The sequence below is a fragment of the Phoxinus phoxinus genome, assembly GCF_949152265.1.
Source record: "Phoxinus phoxinus genome assembly, chromosome: 16".
Classification (NCBI taxonomy): domain Eukaryota; kingdom Metazoa; phylum Chordata; class Actinopteri; order Cypriniformes; family Leuciscidae; genus Phoxinus; species Phoxinus phoxinus.
The window spans coordinates 9,380,762-9,394,051 of NC_136891.1; the positions used below are offsets into that span (position 1 = coordinate 9,380,762).

The 13,290-nt window shown below is 40.2% G+C and overlaps 1 protein-coding gene across 4 annotated transcripts in view; it reads right to left on the reverse strand.

Moving 5' to 3' along the window:
• Positions 1-985: 985 nt before the first annotated feature.
• Positions 986-13,290, reverse strand: part of ncoa1 (nuclear receptor coactivator 1) — a 62,347-nt gene continuing 50,042 nt past the window's right edge. For 3 of the 4 annotated variants that reach the window (XM_079639604.1, XM_079639602.1, XM_079639603.1), the window contains 7 exons: positions 10,587-10,755; positions 8,951-9,253; positions 8,622-8,720; positions 7,330-7,711; positions 6,806-6,980; positions 6,494-6,680; positions 986-5,194 (listed from right to left, as the gene is read on the reverse strand). In XM_079639604.1, the coding sequence (XP_079495730.1) occupies positions 5,027-5,194; positions 6,494-6,680; positions 6,806-6,980; positions 7,330-7,711; positions 8,622-8,720; positions 8,951-9,253; positions 10,587-10,755 (1,483 nt within the window). In that variant the 3' untranslated portion in view covers positions 986-5,026. The remainder of the gene's footprint in view (positions 5,195-6,493; positions 6,681-6,805; positions 6,981-7,329; positions 7,712-8,621; positions 8,721-8,950; positions 9,254-10,586; positions 10,756-13,290) is intronic. The other variant, XM_079639605.1, reaches the window with a different exon arrangement.

A 13,290-nucleotide genomic window follows, 5' to 3' on the forward strand; every position in this document is an offset into this window, starting at 1 on the left:
GTTGTTAGGTCCATATGCAGACATCCCGCCTCTCCAGGAAGGTCCGGGAGTCTCTTGCAAATTGATAGCAGCTCCATAGACGCCCGCAAATTATATATACACTCTGAAATCTAGCAAGGCCCATTTATAGGGTATTAAAGTAATATCTATCTTGATGCTGCTTCCCTAAATCAAGTTTTTACAGGATGGGATGTCTGCATGTTTTCAGTGTGGGCGTATAGCACGATTCATTCTAAAGGAAACGACTCTTATGAGCAGGTGTTCTTTGTAGTGAATAAAAACTGACCTTGCTCACAACAATGTAGAGTTAAAAATGTAAAAAAATAAAAATAGTAATCATTAATGGAACTGATTTTAAACACTTTCAATTCCTTACAATTCACATCCCTATAGATATAAAAAATGCACTGGCAGTCCTTTTTTTTTTTTTTTTACATGGTGCTTTATTGCAATGTGTTGCATTCTCACATTCATGGATGTTATAGAGATTTGTTAGTCAAAGCATAATTTCCTTCAAGGTATGTATCTTCACCTTGGAAAAGCAACAAAGGGGCCATATGCACGAGGTGTGAGTGAATGTTTCTTGTTTGTCTGAGTGTATGCGTGTGTGTGTGTGTGTGTAAATGTATGTGTAAACTTCAAATCTCAGTTTGAGCAGCCACATAATTCCATGAAATGGACAAGAAAAATAAGACTGATTCAGTAGATGCGAAACACAGTTTTGCAGCCTGCAGGACAATCCTACAGGTGCTGGACCCAGCATGTGACTGATTGTCTACAACGTCCTAAGAAAGGTAGGATTCTCCAGATAAACCTGGATATAGAGAAAACAAACAAAATAAAAACATGACAAAACATGCAGAAGTCTCCCAGATACATCTTCACTCATAATGTCCCACACACAGCTGCAACGATACCTCTTAAGAAAAAGAAAAAAGTTCACAAGTATTATACAAAACTGGACAAAATGAGTAAAATGTATATATCTATATATATTTGTTTATTTATATTAATTTTACAGGTGAAAAGTGGAACCTTGCCTTGAAAGAACGAGCGCCGTTTCAGTGGAGCCACAAGCACGACTTCCCTTCACCAATACAACTAATGTCTGTATATTAATAAGGCAGCACTTACAATATGTGAAAAATGTCAGGTAAACAGTAGCTACTGTAGATGATACCATGTAGAGATGACATCTGAATGACGAGGAGAGTGTGTGGATTCGCTACTATGATATGAGGAAATGCAGATTGTACGAATTTGCATAAATGGTTCTTAGCACTTGGCACTGAGCGTGCGGGGCCTGAAACGACACCGATACAGAAAGCTGAGGAAGATGAGGAATGTCTTCAAAAGATAAAGCCAGGAGGTCTAAAAGGACGGGGCAAAGGGGAGGTGGTGCACCTGAAGAAGATCAGATCTATGGTTAGATCTACGGTTCTGCAGCAGAAAAAACACCCATGTAGCAAAGGCTCCGCTACCCTGCTCTTTTAACAGATCCAATGAGGAGGGCCTGACAAGCCAAGTTCTTCCTGAAGAACCTGAGATGCGCTTTGATTTTCCGTGGAAAGCGAAATGGCGTTTCACTTTTGCGAAAATACATTCAGGGGATATTCGTTCTTTTTCGCCAACATGTACTCGGATTTTGACATGGCCTCTTTCCTTGTAGTTCATGTAAAGTGCAAAACTAGATTGTATTCCTTGCAAGTTCCTGGTACATTTAGGTTTTTAGTAAAAAATTCATGTAAAATACAGCAAAAGTCTTACAAAGGTCAGTATAAGAAAATCCTCATAAACAAGAAACGTCCATCAAACGGTGAGGAGCAGTCCTCTATGCTGAAAATATGTACAAGAGGCACCTCAAATTTGGTATAAAGAATCCAGCTAAATAAAGTCAAATATCTACGTAGAGTTGCATCAGTATGTTTTTTTTTATCGTTTTTAGCCCGAGTAGCTCGAAACCACTTGTTCCGAACTACAAATTATGTATATCCTTGAGTTAAAAAACAAAATAGAGGAAAAACAGGAGATAATTGTTAGCATGCATCGCTAGAATACTGCAGTCGAAGCAATAATCCATTCTGAGTAGTGTCAGTTTTAAAACAAAAGCCAAATGCTTTTCATTTAACCTCTAAACGTGCATAGCTAGCGGTTAGAAATCGGTCTTCCTGACTAAAGTTCCTCCCGGAGAGGCATTTGCATGTTTGGTAGATCTGTAGCAACGGGGGAATGTCTGAAGATAATTCGCTACTGAACATCTTCGAAAATAACCAAACCAGCTAGGGGGGGGACTGTCTAGAACAAAATGGTAGTGTTATAAACATGACAGGATACGGGACAGCTATTCAGGAAAAACTCAGTGCTACATTTGTCCAATTGCATGAACCTTGCATATGATATGAATCTTTTAGTATCTTGAAGCTTTGGTCATTATTCCGTTCTTGTCTTAAGAGCGTTTACACATGGCAAAACTACATCAGGCAGTTAACGAAACCCCACTACAATAACCAGGCGCCGTTCACAAACCAAGGTTCCACTTTTTCAGAGCTGTTTAAACTTTGACAACAGAGAAATTAAATAATATGGCCTTTTTTTTTTTAAATTAACCCGTACAAAAGCCAGTCCATGCTGCTTCTCCCTCAGCAAAGTCACATTCAGCAGTCGCTAAACCATTCTCACATATAGAGCAATCTCAACACCCACAGGAAAAGTTGCAGGTATTAAAAAAAACAAAAAAAAGAAAGAAAGAAAAAAAAAATCAGGACATTTGTCTGTTTTTCCATATTAAACACCAGATATACAGTATTAATCACACATACACCCTTTCAGACAGCCATACACATAAAAAAAAACAAAAAAAGTAGTTAATTACCACAAACTCGGAGCACTACATTTTGTTGATTCTGAACAGATACATATTCACATTTATCTGTTATATACACAATACTTTGATAATCCAGGTTCTGAATAGTTCTATTGTACCTTGGTGTTGTGTACTGACTGTGACAGCCGTTATAAACGAGAAAACGAAACAATAAAAACATTATTAATAGGCGCTGTTTGCTAGTTTGGTATATTTGGCATAAACACAGTAATGATGACAGGTAGGGTTCATTAAATGAATCTTATCCACTGCATAAAAACCATTTTATCTATACAGGAATGCCTGTTCCCCAAAGAGGAGGCCAAAAATGTATCATTACGAAGTCTGTTTTTTCGGCGAGCCAAAAACGGGGAAAAAACAGACCCGAGTTTTATGTTATGTACGGTATTTGTCAATTAATCTTGCTTGTTGTAATGTCTATGTACATTTATATATAGCAAAAAGTGGCTCGATCTCAACAGCACATACTGCCGGCTGAATTTCGTAGATGAATGAGGATCATCTTTATGAAATTGTAAAAAAAAAATTCCTGTAAGGACAATCTAAGCTGGTGTAGCATTAGAGCCATTCTTTGTATACAGAGCACACGCACAAAGACACGGCACTTAAACTCCACGGAGTGAGTCACGAACAAAAGAACACTGTTAAAGGAGAACGAAATTACGTGAGGAGGGGAGACGGTTGCGCATGCAACACGATTTCGAGTTGTGCTCCGATTGCGTCGCACGGTTTTGTGAAATACTTCGTGCTCACACAGAGACATCCATTTTGACCACAGCAAGTCTTAATGTAGGCATGACAATTTGATACCTTCGAAGAATTCGGTTTTCTGTTAGTAATTTTCACGTAACTAGCTTAATTTCAAATGTTTAGGTTGGAATCAAATTGAAATGATTCTTAAGAGGGGGTGAGTAGTAAGTAAATGAATAAAGGATAATGCTGATGAACAGTGTCTGACTGGGCAACAGTAGTCTCATGAGCAGTCAAAGAGCTGGAGAACGCCGCTGACGGTGCGAACGTTGCGCGGGACAACGCCTCGCTCCTCCTGTGGTTTTCAAGAGCATCTTTGAAACACTCAACTGTATAATGAAAGTCAATGTACAATCTACATTTTCGCACCTGTGTGCAATGCAGCGGAGGGTTTGTAACATTTACCGGGGTGTTCGATAACCAATATCAATCGTAAAAATCCGAGTCTCTCTCACTTGATATGTGAGAGCCATGAGACCCTACTGGATGATTACTTTTTAAAATAACAAAAAGTGACATTACAGATTTAGTCATTAAAGAAATAACTGGTGTTATGTTGATGCGTTCTAAACAAGAGTTGCCTGAAATTGGATGAGGTTTCGTTTTAAAGGAAATTACAAAGTGTGAGCTTGTCCCAACTTTGACCGTCTGTGTTGTACAATAATACCAACCAGCACAACACATCGCTGCAAACAACACTGATAGGCTGAGTTGACCCGATGTGGGTCGTATTCACAGCTGCTGAGAGGGGGGGAAATGTGTAGGACGTTGTTAAAAAATAAACTGTCTGTTGTTTCAAAACAGTGTTGCCAGGAAAGCCTGCGGCAGACGGATACGCACTACACAGCAGTCTCCCATCCTGGCGATGCTTGTTCTGAAAACAACAACAGACAAAAACAATCGAAACAACAACAGAAAGAAAACAACAAACAGAACAGACTAACAAATAAAAAGAGGCGGGAAGTTCCTCCCATCATCAGGCACTGCTGAGGAGAGCCTATCAGTCACAGATCCAGCTGAAACTGAGCAATATACCATGAACACAGCAACACCATGGCAAAAGCCTGACCCAGTTTCCAATCCGAGCTCAGCTGCTGCGCCGCTCTCCAAGAAGCACTGCAACGTTGGCCTGACTGACAGGACGTGTAGCCGGCAGAAGCAGCAGGTCCTTTTTACAGACTTGGCAAATTCTGGAACGTGATCTTTTCTCCTTTTTGGAAACAGGCGTTTAAAAAAGGTGACCAGGAATGAGCACTTTGTCGAACGGCTATGAAACCTCACAAGCCTGGGCCCAGACACCGACCCTGCAGATATACTGTATCGAAACCAAAGGTGAAGAATAAAAATCTCTACATGTGGAGACAGTCCTCTGGCAGATGGTAAATGGGCGGCTCACTCGGTCAGGAGCTGCTGGAGGAGGCTCTTCTGCTGAGACTGGACTGTGGGGGTCCCGCTCGGGCCTTTCTGGGTCCCGATGGGCCCCGACTGGTTAAGGTAGGAGTCACTGCCCACCAGGTTTACCGTGCACTGGACATCAGCGAACACCTGAACCTGCTGTACCTGAGAAATAGGTAAGAGAAGATTTTTTTAAAAGAAAGAAAGGTAACACTTTATTTTACAGTGTCCTTGTTACACGTTACATGTAGTTACTGTCAGAGAGGTTGGTATGGTAATGGATATGGAAATGACACTTGTAGGGTAGTTAACCCAAAATTGGTGCTCTGTTTCTGTGCAATTACAATGAATGGGGACTAGGGCTGTCACTTTTTATTCGATATTCGAATATGCATTCGAACATGACGTGAAATATCCCTAATCGAACTTCAAATAAACTATCCGGTTTTTAAAGTGCCATGTCTAGCGCATTTTTTACAGTCTATAATTAGTTTTTTATTTTAAAAAAGCGTGTTATTTTGAAAGCGTGTTACAGGCTATATATGTTATAGTCAGATATGACGGCGCGCTGCAACACGTATCACCGCAGATGATCTATTCATCAAGCGTCAAGCCAACGTGCAAACTAAACTATCGCAAATCAAAGTGAAAGTAAGTCGCAGACGCTTTAACACACAATAATAATAATCTTCATTAAAAGTAAAGAAACGAAATTATCTTACCAGGGCTGCCGCTCTCTCTTATTGCAGTCTTTGATGTTAGCTAGCTGATGATGAATAAATGCAGCTCAATATCTGTTTCTTTCGGTGACATTAAATCCATTAAATATAGCGCGGGAATTGAAGATCGGATTTATATCAGGTTTAAACTACATTTAGGCCTATGTGACCAGGTGTAAATGGAATCGTTTTGATAAATCGGATAGCTATCCGATCTGAGAAAATGCATGAAGTGGCCAGGTGTAAACAGCCCCAGAAACACAGCAGACGGCCAGAGCATCGCCAGGCGTCCAACATCGTATGACGGCATACTTTCCTGCACAACCAGTCGGCACCTTGCAGATGCACGTGTAAAGGCAAGGTTTCTTTGCAGATATGAGTCCTATAAGTGTAATTTTGGGAGTCCTGTTTATGACTGTCAAACTGTTAGTAAAGTTTTGATTGAATCTCCGTTACGAATAGATATTCGAATATATTCTAATACATCGGCTGGTATTTGATATCCGTTCGAATTAGATTTTTCTCAAAAGTGACAGCCCTAATGGGGACTAAAGCTTACAATCTTCAAGAAGAACAAAATAGTATGTTTCTTTACAAATTCGTTGTAAATTTTGTCAAATAAATAAATAAATTGCTCCACGGAAGAAAAAAAGGTCAAGCAGGGTGAGTAAATGAAGACTGGTTTTTCATTTATTTAAACTATCCCTTTAAGCCATCTCAATAAATTATATAGAGACCATCTTACCTGATCGTTACACATTGCAGTAACGTTGCCACGGTTATTGTTGCCCATGCCGACAGATGGTCCAATAGGAGGTAGAGTGCTCACCGCTCCTGACCCTCCAGCCATTGACACGGTGATGCTCATGTTGTTATAAACTCCTTGCTGCCCAAAGTTCTGAGAGACAGGCTGACCTGCCTGGTTATACATACTGACACATAACAAAATGAAATGGTTAAAATGAATATGAAGACACGTAAAAAAAAAAAAATGAAAGAAAAGCTAAAAATCGCATATTTTTGTGACCTTTTTGGTGATCAATATCAAACAGCATACCTGTTGTTTCCCATGGCCCCTTGCTGCCAGTTCTTTATGTCAGGTGACTGATAACCAGGTGGAGGCTGCGCTTGCTGGAGCAGAGGACTCTGGGAGGTGGAGTTCTGAGGTGAAAGCAAGGGGCTGGTTGGACTCAGCTCAGAAGCAAAGGATGGATCTGCTTGCTGGATCATGCCTGTGAGAGACAAGGGGTACATTGGCTCTGCTAGACATCATAACAGAAGCATGTGACAATCAGTGTTATTTTAGTATCATTGAGGGACTGTTATAGGTTTTATTCATATTTTGAATTTTCAGTATTTCCCCCCAATTTTGATAAATTGTCTAAAATAGTTTTTATTTTAGTAAGTAAACCATGTAAAAAAAGATAAATGCTGAAATAAAATGTGAACTTTTTAAATATTATATTTTTTCAGTTAACATTTATTTTATTTGAAGTGTCGGAAATGTTTTTATGGTTTTAGCTTTAGTTAACTATAATAACCCTTCTGATGATAAATTAGTAGCTTACAAATGAGACATACCAGGCCCCCCAAATTGCTGGAAAAGCCCCTGCTGAACAGGAGTGTTCACAGGCCCCCCAAATTGCCCTTGAATGCCTCCCATAATTCCTTGGTTTCCCATACCCCCCCTGGTAGGCAGCTTGGGGTCCAGAGGTCCTCCCATGGGGTTAAAATGGCTCGGGGAGGTAGGGGTGTTCCCAGGCACGGCATTGTAGCCAGGAGGAAAGCCAAACTGCTGCTGTTGCTGCTGGGGACTCTTAGGAACTCGCTGAGCCCCCAGAGGCCCTGTGTTCATCCCCTGCCTCATCAGCAGGACCTTCTGCTGCAGAAGCTGCCGCTGGCGGTGCTGGAAACTGTAAAGCTCCCGTTGCCGCTGCGCCATCATCTGAGCGTTGAGCGGAGGCTGGAGAGGGAGAGAGAGAAATATTATATACAGAAAATATAACAATTGTAAAAGGGAAAGAGTGAAAAAATACACAAAAGCATTTGACTATGTAAACTAAATGCACTGATTATGGAATTGGCAAGAAGGCAAAGGCAGAAGATATATATAAATTAGAGCTGTCAAATTAATTAATTGCATTTGTGTTCACATAATATATTTGTGTGTATATAATACATTTTATACATATGTCTGTGTGTGTCTGTCTAAATGTGTATAAATATATGTGTGTGTGTGTATACACACAGAAACAAGCACAAACATATGTGATGTATATATTTAATAATAGACATACATATATTATTTAAACAACAAACTTATGTTAGATGCGATTAATCGATTTGACAGCACTAATATAAATAAATAATGAATACTACAAAAGAATGTCTTATTTAAAAAAAAATATATTAATATAATCATTTTTTAAGTACATAAAACAATAAATACTAGCAATGACTGTCTTGAACAGAATCATAATTATTATGAATAATAATTAATTAATTAACTATTAATATTATGTGTTAATAATGAATAACAGTATAGTTCATAATAACAAAATAAGAAATAAACAATACTGTATGTATGTGTATATATATATATATATATTCTGTGTATTTATGACAAAATTAATATTATATGCATGTTTAATTCAGCTTTATAAATAATAAAATTAATAAATAATAGCAGTGATTGCATCGTGAGGACATTTAAAATACATTTGCGAACTTGTGAACAAATCAACAAACCAAACCAAAATTTGACCAAGATTCAGATCTGGTCTTAAATCGTAATCAAATCAAAGTTGTCAGAGCAAATGCTTACATCCCTATAAATGGCATTCATAATTTGTCTTGGTGCATGCAACACTAACCTGAGAGGGCATCTGAGGCTGCTGCATGCCCTGACGCATCCCCATGGCAACGTGCCCCCCCTGTGGGAACTGGCCCATGGCCGCAAGCCTGTTCTGGAGCTGATGGAGAGAGGAGATAGATCACCACTAAACAAGAGCAACTAATCATGTTCGCTCAGCAGCTGCACTCGACAAAAGAATAGGTTAGTTCCACAGCATGTTATTTAAAAGGGCGGAATCAAAAGCATTCACTGGATTTGTTACACAGTGCAACAAAATCCAAGAGGAGGATTTAGACATTGTGTGTTCACATTTATTATTGCACAATGAAGTGAAAGCTGGAGATCTACCTGCTGTGGGCTTTGCAAACGTTGCTGAAGCTGGAGTCTCAGCTGGTTGGGAGGTAGTCGGAGCTGGTTGGGCACACCAGGAGCTCGGTTCATGCTGGGCCGCACCGTAATGCTTACGTTGCCTGGAAATGCCATCCGTGGGGCCCCGAAACTCATGCCCTGTGCTGTGCCCATCTCAGCAGGGAACTGTGAGGGTGAGGGTGGGAACTGAGAGGGGTAGCTGGGCAGCTTGGGGTCCATGGGTACAGGTGTTGGTGGCTGAGATTGAGGAAAGGTCTGGGTGACGGGTTCGAGGCCTCCACTCTGTAGGCAAGGTGGTAAACCAGTCAACCTTAGGCCCCATCCACACTACTGCGTTTTCGTTTAGAAACGGAGACCTTTTGCTACGTTTGCACCTCCCGTCCAGACTACAACGGCAAAAACAAAGACCTAAACGGAGAAGTTTAGAAACGCTCCGACCCCGTTTTGCGTTTTGAATCTCCGGAGGGCGTTTTAGTGAAGACGGTCAAAACGGAGGAAACGCTGACGCAGAGGCTCACGCTCGGCTCTATGATTGGGTGTCATCAATCATGGCGTATCCTTCCCTGATTCGTCAGACACCCATCACATGACCCGTCCCCGGGAAGAAAACCTACAAAAACAGCCTGGACTACGTAACGTTAGTGACTGCAACATAGATAATGAATGAATGAAGAAATGTCTTTGCTAGCAGCTGTTGTGCAAGTAAATTCTGCATTTTACAATGCTATAACTGCCTACATGCGCCTGTTTACACCGGCGCACGCATGCCCAGTGTTGGTGAGTGTCACATGATCCGCGATTTCAGTCGTTTTAATGTGGACGGAGATCAATTCTAATACGCAGCTAAAACGCTGGTGTTACGTCCCTGTGGTCTCGCGTGGAAGTTTTTCTTTTTCTCTCCCTCTCATATTCTTAGGCTCGCTTCACTACTGGGGTGCAGTTGGTCGAGAGATCCGTCAATCTTCATCTATGGCGTGACGTCATCTTTCCCCCACCGCCAATCAAGTTCAACGCTGGAGTTTAAAGGGAAGCGGGAACGAACGCATAGACAGCTTGATTTCTTGCCGCTCTGTACGCTCCTTATTTTTCGTTGCTGTCGTTTTTCCTGTGTTGTTTTTTCTTTGTCACCTCGTTTGAATATGATTATGATACTTTCCCTTTTTACTCCCTTGTGCTCTGCCCATGTTGGCGTGTTTTGAGGATACTGTGCTCTGCCCATGTTGGCGTGTTTTGAGGATACCAAATGTGCTCTGCCCATGTTGGCGTTTTTTCTTTCATTGTTGATATCCACCACAACAAGCATTATTATTATTATTATTCATCATTTTTGTATTATACTTCCCTTATGTATAATAAATTACTTTTTTCTTTCACATATCTTCACTACGCGTTGTCTCTTGCCACCTTATACGCCACCTTTTGATCACAACCTCAATGTTACTCTTTGTTGACTTTATGTCATGAGGGTTCGTAACAGCTGGTGTGGACGGAGATTGTATTCGTTTTAATTCTCCGTTTCTAAACTAAAACGCAGTAGTGTGGATGAGGTCTTAGACACATCGTTCTTGTTATGGTACAAGGTATGAGAAGAATTATTTTTTCTTATAATACTAACTTGAACAATCTTGTCGATACCCAGAGCTCGGTCCAGCTCTGCGAGCTCGCTCTCGTCAGTCCGGCTCAAGAAAGTGACCAGCTGCTCCAGCAGGGCCTTCTCATCGTTGCGGCCCTCGGGAGTGGTGGGCGGACACAGCATCTCATCCAGAGGACACGGAACGCACTGCCTGCATAGTGCAGAGAACAAACAAGATGGTCTACGATTCTGATCAAGAGTGGAAGAAAGGCAGCTGACACTTCTATGTCATGTTTGCAGGGTTAACTGATCTGGCAGGTAAACAGAATTTTGGTGAAAGTGCACATTTTCTTCCCTGTGACTAAAGTATTATAGTAGTGCAGTAATTGTAACTAAATAGCGGCACCAATGAAAAACAGCTACTGTATACACGTGTGATTAAATACTACAGTATATGCTTATTTTGTCAACACTACGTCTCAACTCATTCTTACTCACAGATGAATGTTACAATTTGAAAATATTTATTTAAAATATTAGACAAGAACGCACATTATTTTTGTACCTGGCAGCAAAAATGGTCGATACGATATAATTCTGATATCGATATGAACAATATAAAAGCCTCAGGAAAAACTGCCAAGAATGCCCACAATTAATGTCTGTACCTTCTAACTTCTGAAAAATGTATTTCCCAAGTCTCTGAAACCTCCTCCTATAAAACTATATAATATTTTAGAAATAAAAATGGTACAAATAAATGATTGTTAATATTTTATTTGTATTTAGCCTTCATACAAGAAATGTGAAATCACTGTCAAATAAACATAAGTTAATAACTCGACTTATTAATATACTTTAACTTTAAGCTATAGGCTAACATAGGTTGATTATATTCTTATAGATTGAAAAAAGTGCTTCAGGCAGGATAAAGAATATGAAAAGTGCTCAGAGTTGCTGCAGAAAACAAACCAAAAAAAAGTGAGTAACAAAAGCACATGTTGCTTTGACATTGAGTGTTGATGACACCCAGAATTCATTTTGATTGATGAATATGAATGTAGTGTTTACATGAACGCTAAACACGTGATCGGGTTGATGTGCCAAAACGTGATCGGGTTTATGTCACAAGCTTCAAATCAGAATAGATTTTTTTGACATGCACTGTTTGCACATAATAACTCCATTCGCCGAATCCGCCATGTTTGTCTGACAAAGCAGTCAGGAGAGTTAATTTAGTAGATTAACGTTGGAGGATTTGAACTTGAAAAGCGGAGTGTACTGAACAACATTCCGCGTTAAAACAACATTCCTCCTTATGTTCATTAACCCTTGTGCATTGTTCAAATTTCCATCCTTTCGTTATGTTCGTGGCTGAAAACAGCCACTACTTTAAACTGCTGTAAAAATTGATCAGATAAATATTTTTTTGCCATTTTTTTTGCATAAATCTATTAATCAACATCAGTCCTGTCCAAAACTACTAAATGTTTTTTTAAAAATCAAGATTTTAACTCTTTAATTGCCAAATTCATAAATTATGTCACTGATTTGGGAGGGAAAAAACACACAAAATTACTTATTTTCAATATAAAATGTGATTGTGGACTGGATTTTTTTTTACCTTTTATCACAGTCTTGGACATGTCAAAGATTAGAAACAACATTGGTTTTGATGCATTGTTAGTTTTTGTGCAGCATCAGATTTTAACGTTTTCTCCCTCATTTACTGTTCGTGGCTGTTTTTGCCCCATTGACTTCCATTATAACCACATTTTTTGATTGCAAAGCCATGACACCATAAAATCATGCATTTTTGATTGTTGGTGGTTTTCCCTGTTGGGAAGAGGTAAAATTAGTAATTTTTACTGTTGATAACCAGGTGGCACCATTAACCCTTTAGGTAGGCCTGTGCAAAAAAAAGCTTAGTTTCTGGCTTTTACATGGAGTTATATGGAGTATAATAGCATAATAAAGTGTGTGTGTGTGTGTGTGTGTGTGTGTGTGTGTGTGTGTGTGTGTGTGTGTGTGTGTGTGTGTGTGTGTGTGTGTGTGTGTGTGAGAGAGACCTCACCTTGATGCGTCTGAGAAAATCAAAATATGCACCTCAGCTCTCAAAACTACATGGAGTAAACAAAAACAAAGTAAGTGTATTTATGCATCTGCCTTTTGATGGTGAGAAATGCAGACTAAACAAAAACTAAGCAAGTGGATTTAAACACTTGCATGCAAGCCTGCTGGTCATTTGATGATGAGAAGAGCAGCAAGCAAAATGAGAAAGGGCTTGACTTGTAGTGAAGTTTTAGAGATGATTATGCATGTCTTCTCCCTCTGACACCACAGACTCAGGAGAAGCAGATCCTGATTTGGATGTGGCACCCTCATCATCCTCTCTAGCTTCCACTGAAGGCGAGGAGGATTCGGAGGATCCTGGGTCTGGGTGGATTGGGAGAAACGGCGAAGTGTGGTTTTCCACCAACGCGGAGACAACTCCCTTTCTTCAGCCTGCCAGAGGCGTGACTTCATGGCCGACGCGCTATGCCATCGCAAGGGTCCAGAACATTGATTCTGTGTTCAATCTGTTTTTTACGGGCGCCGCACAATGAGAAACTGGACCGGGGTGGACTCCACAGATCTCCGTGCCTACATGGGGCTACTGATTATGGCCGGTGTCTACAGGTCCAGAGAGGAGTCCACACGTTGCCTGTGGGATGATCGCAGTGGTCGTGCGATTTTTAGAGCCACC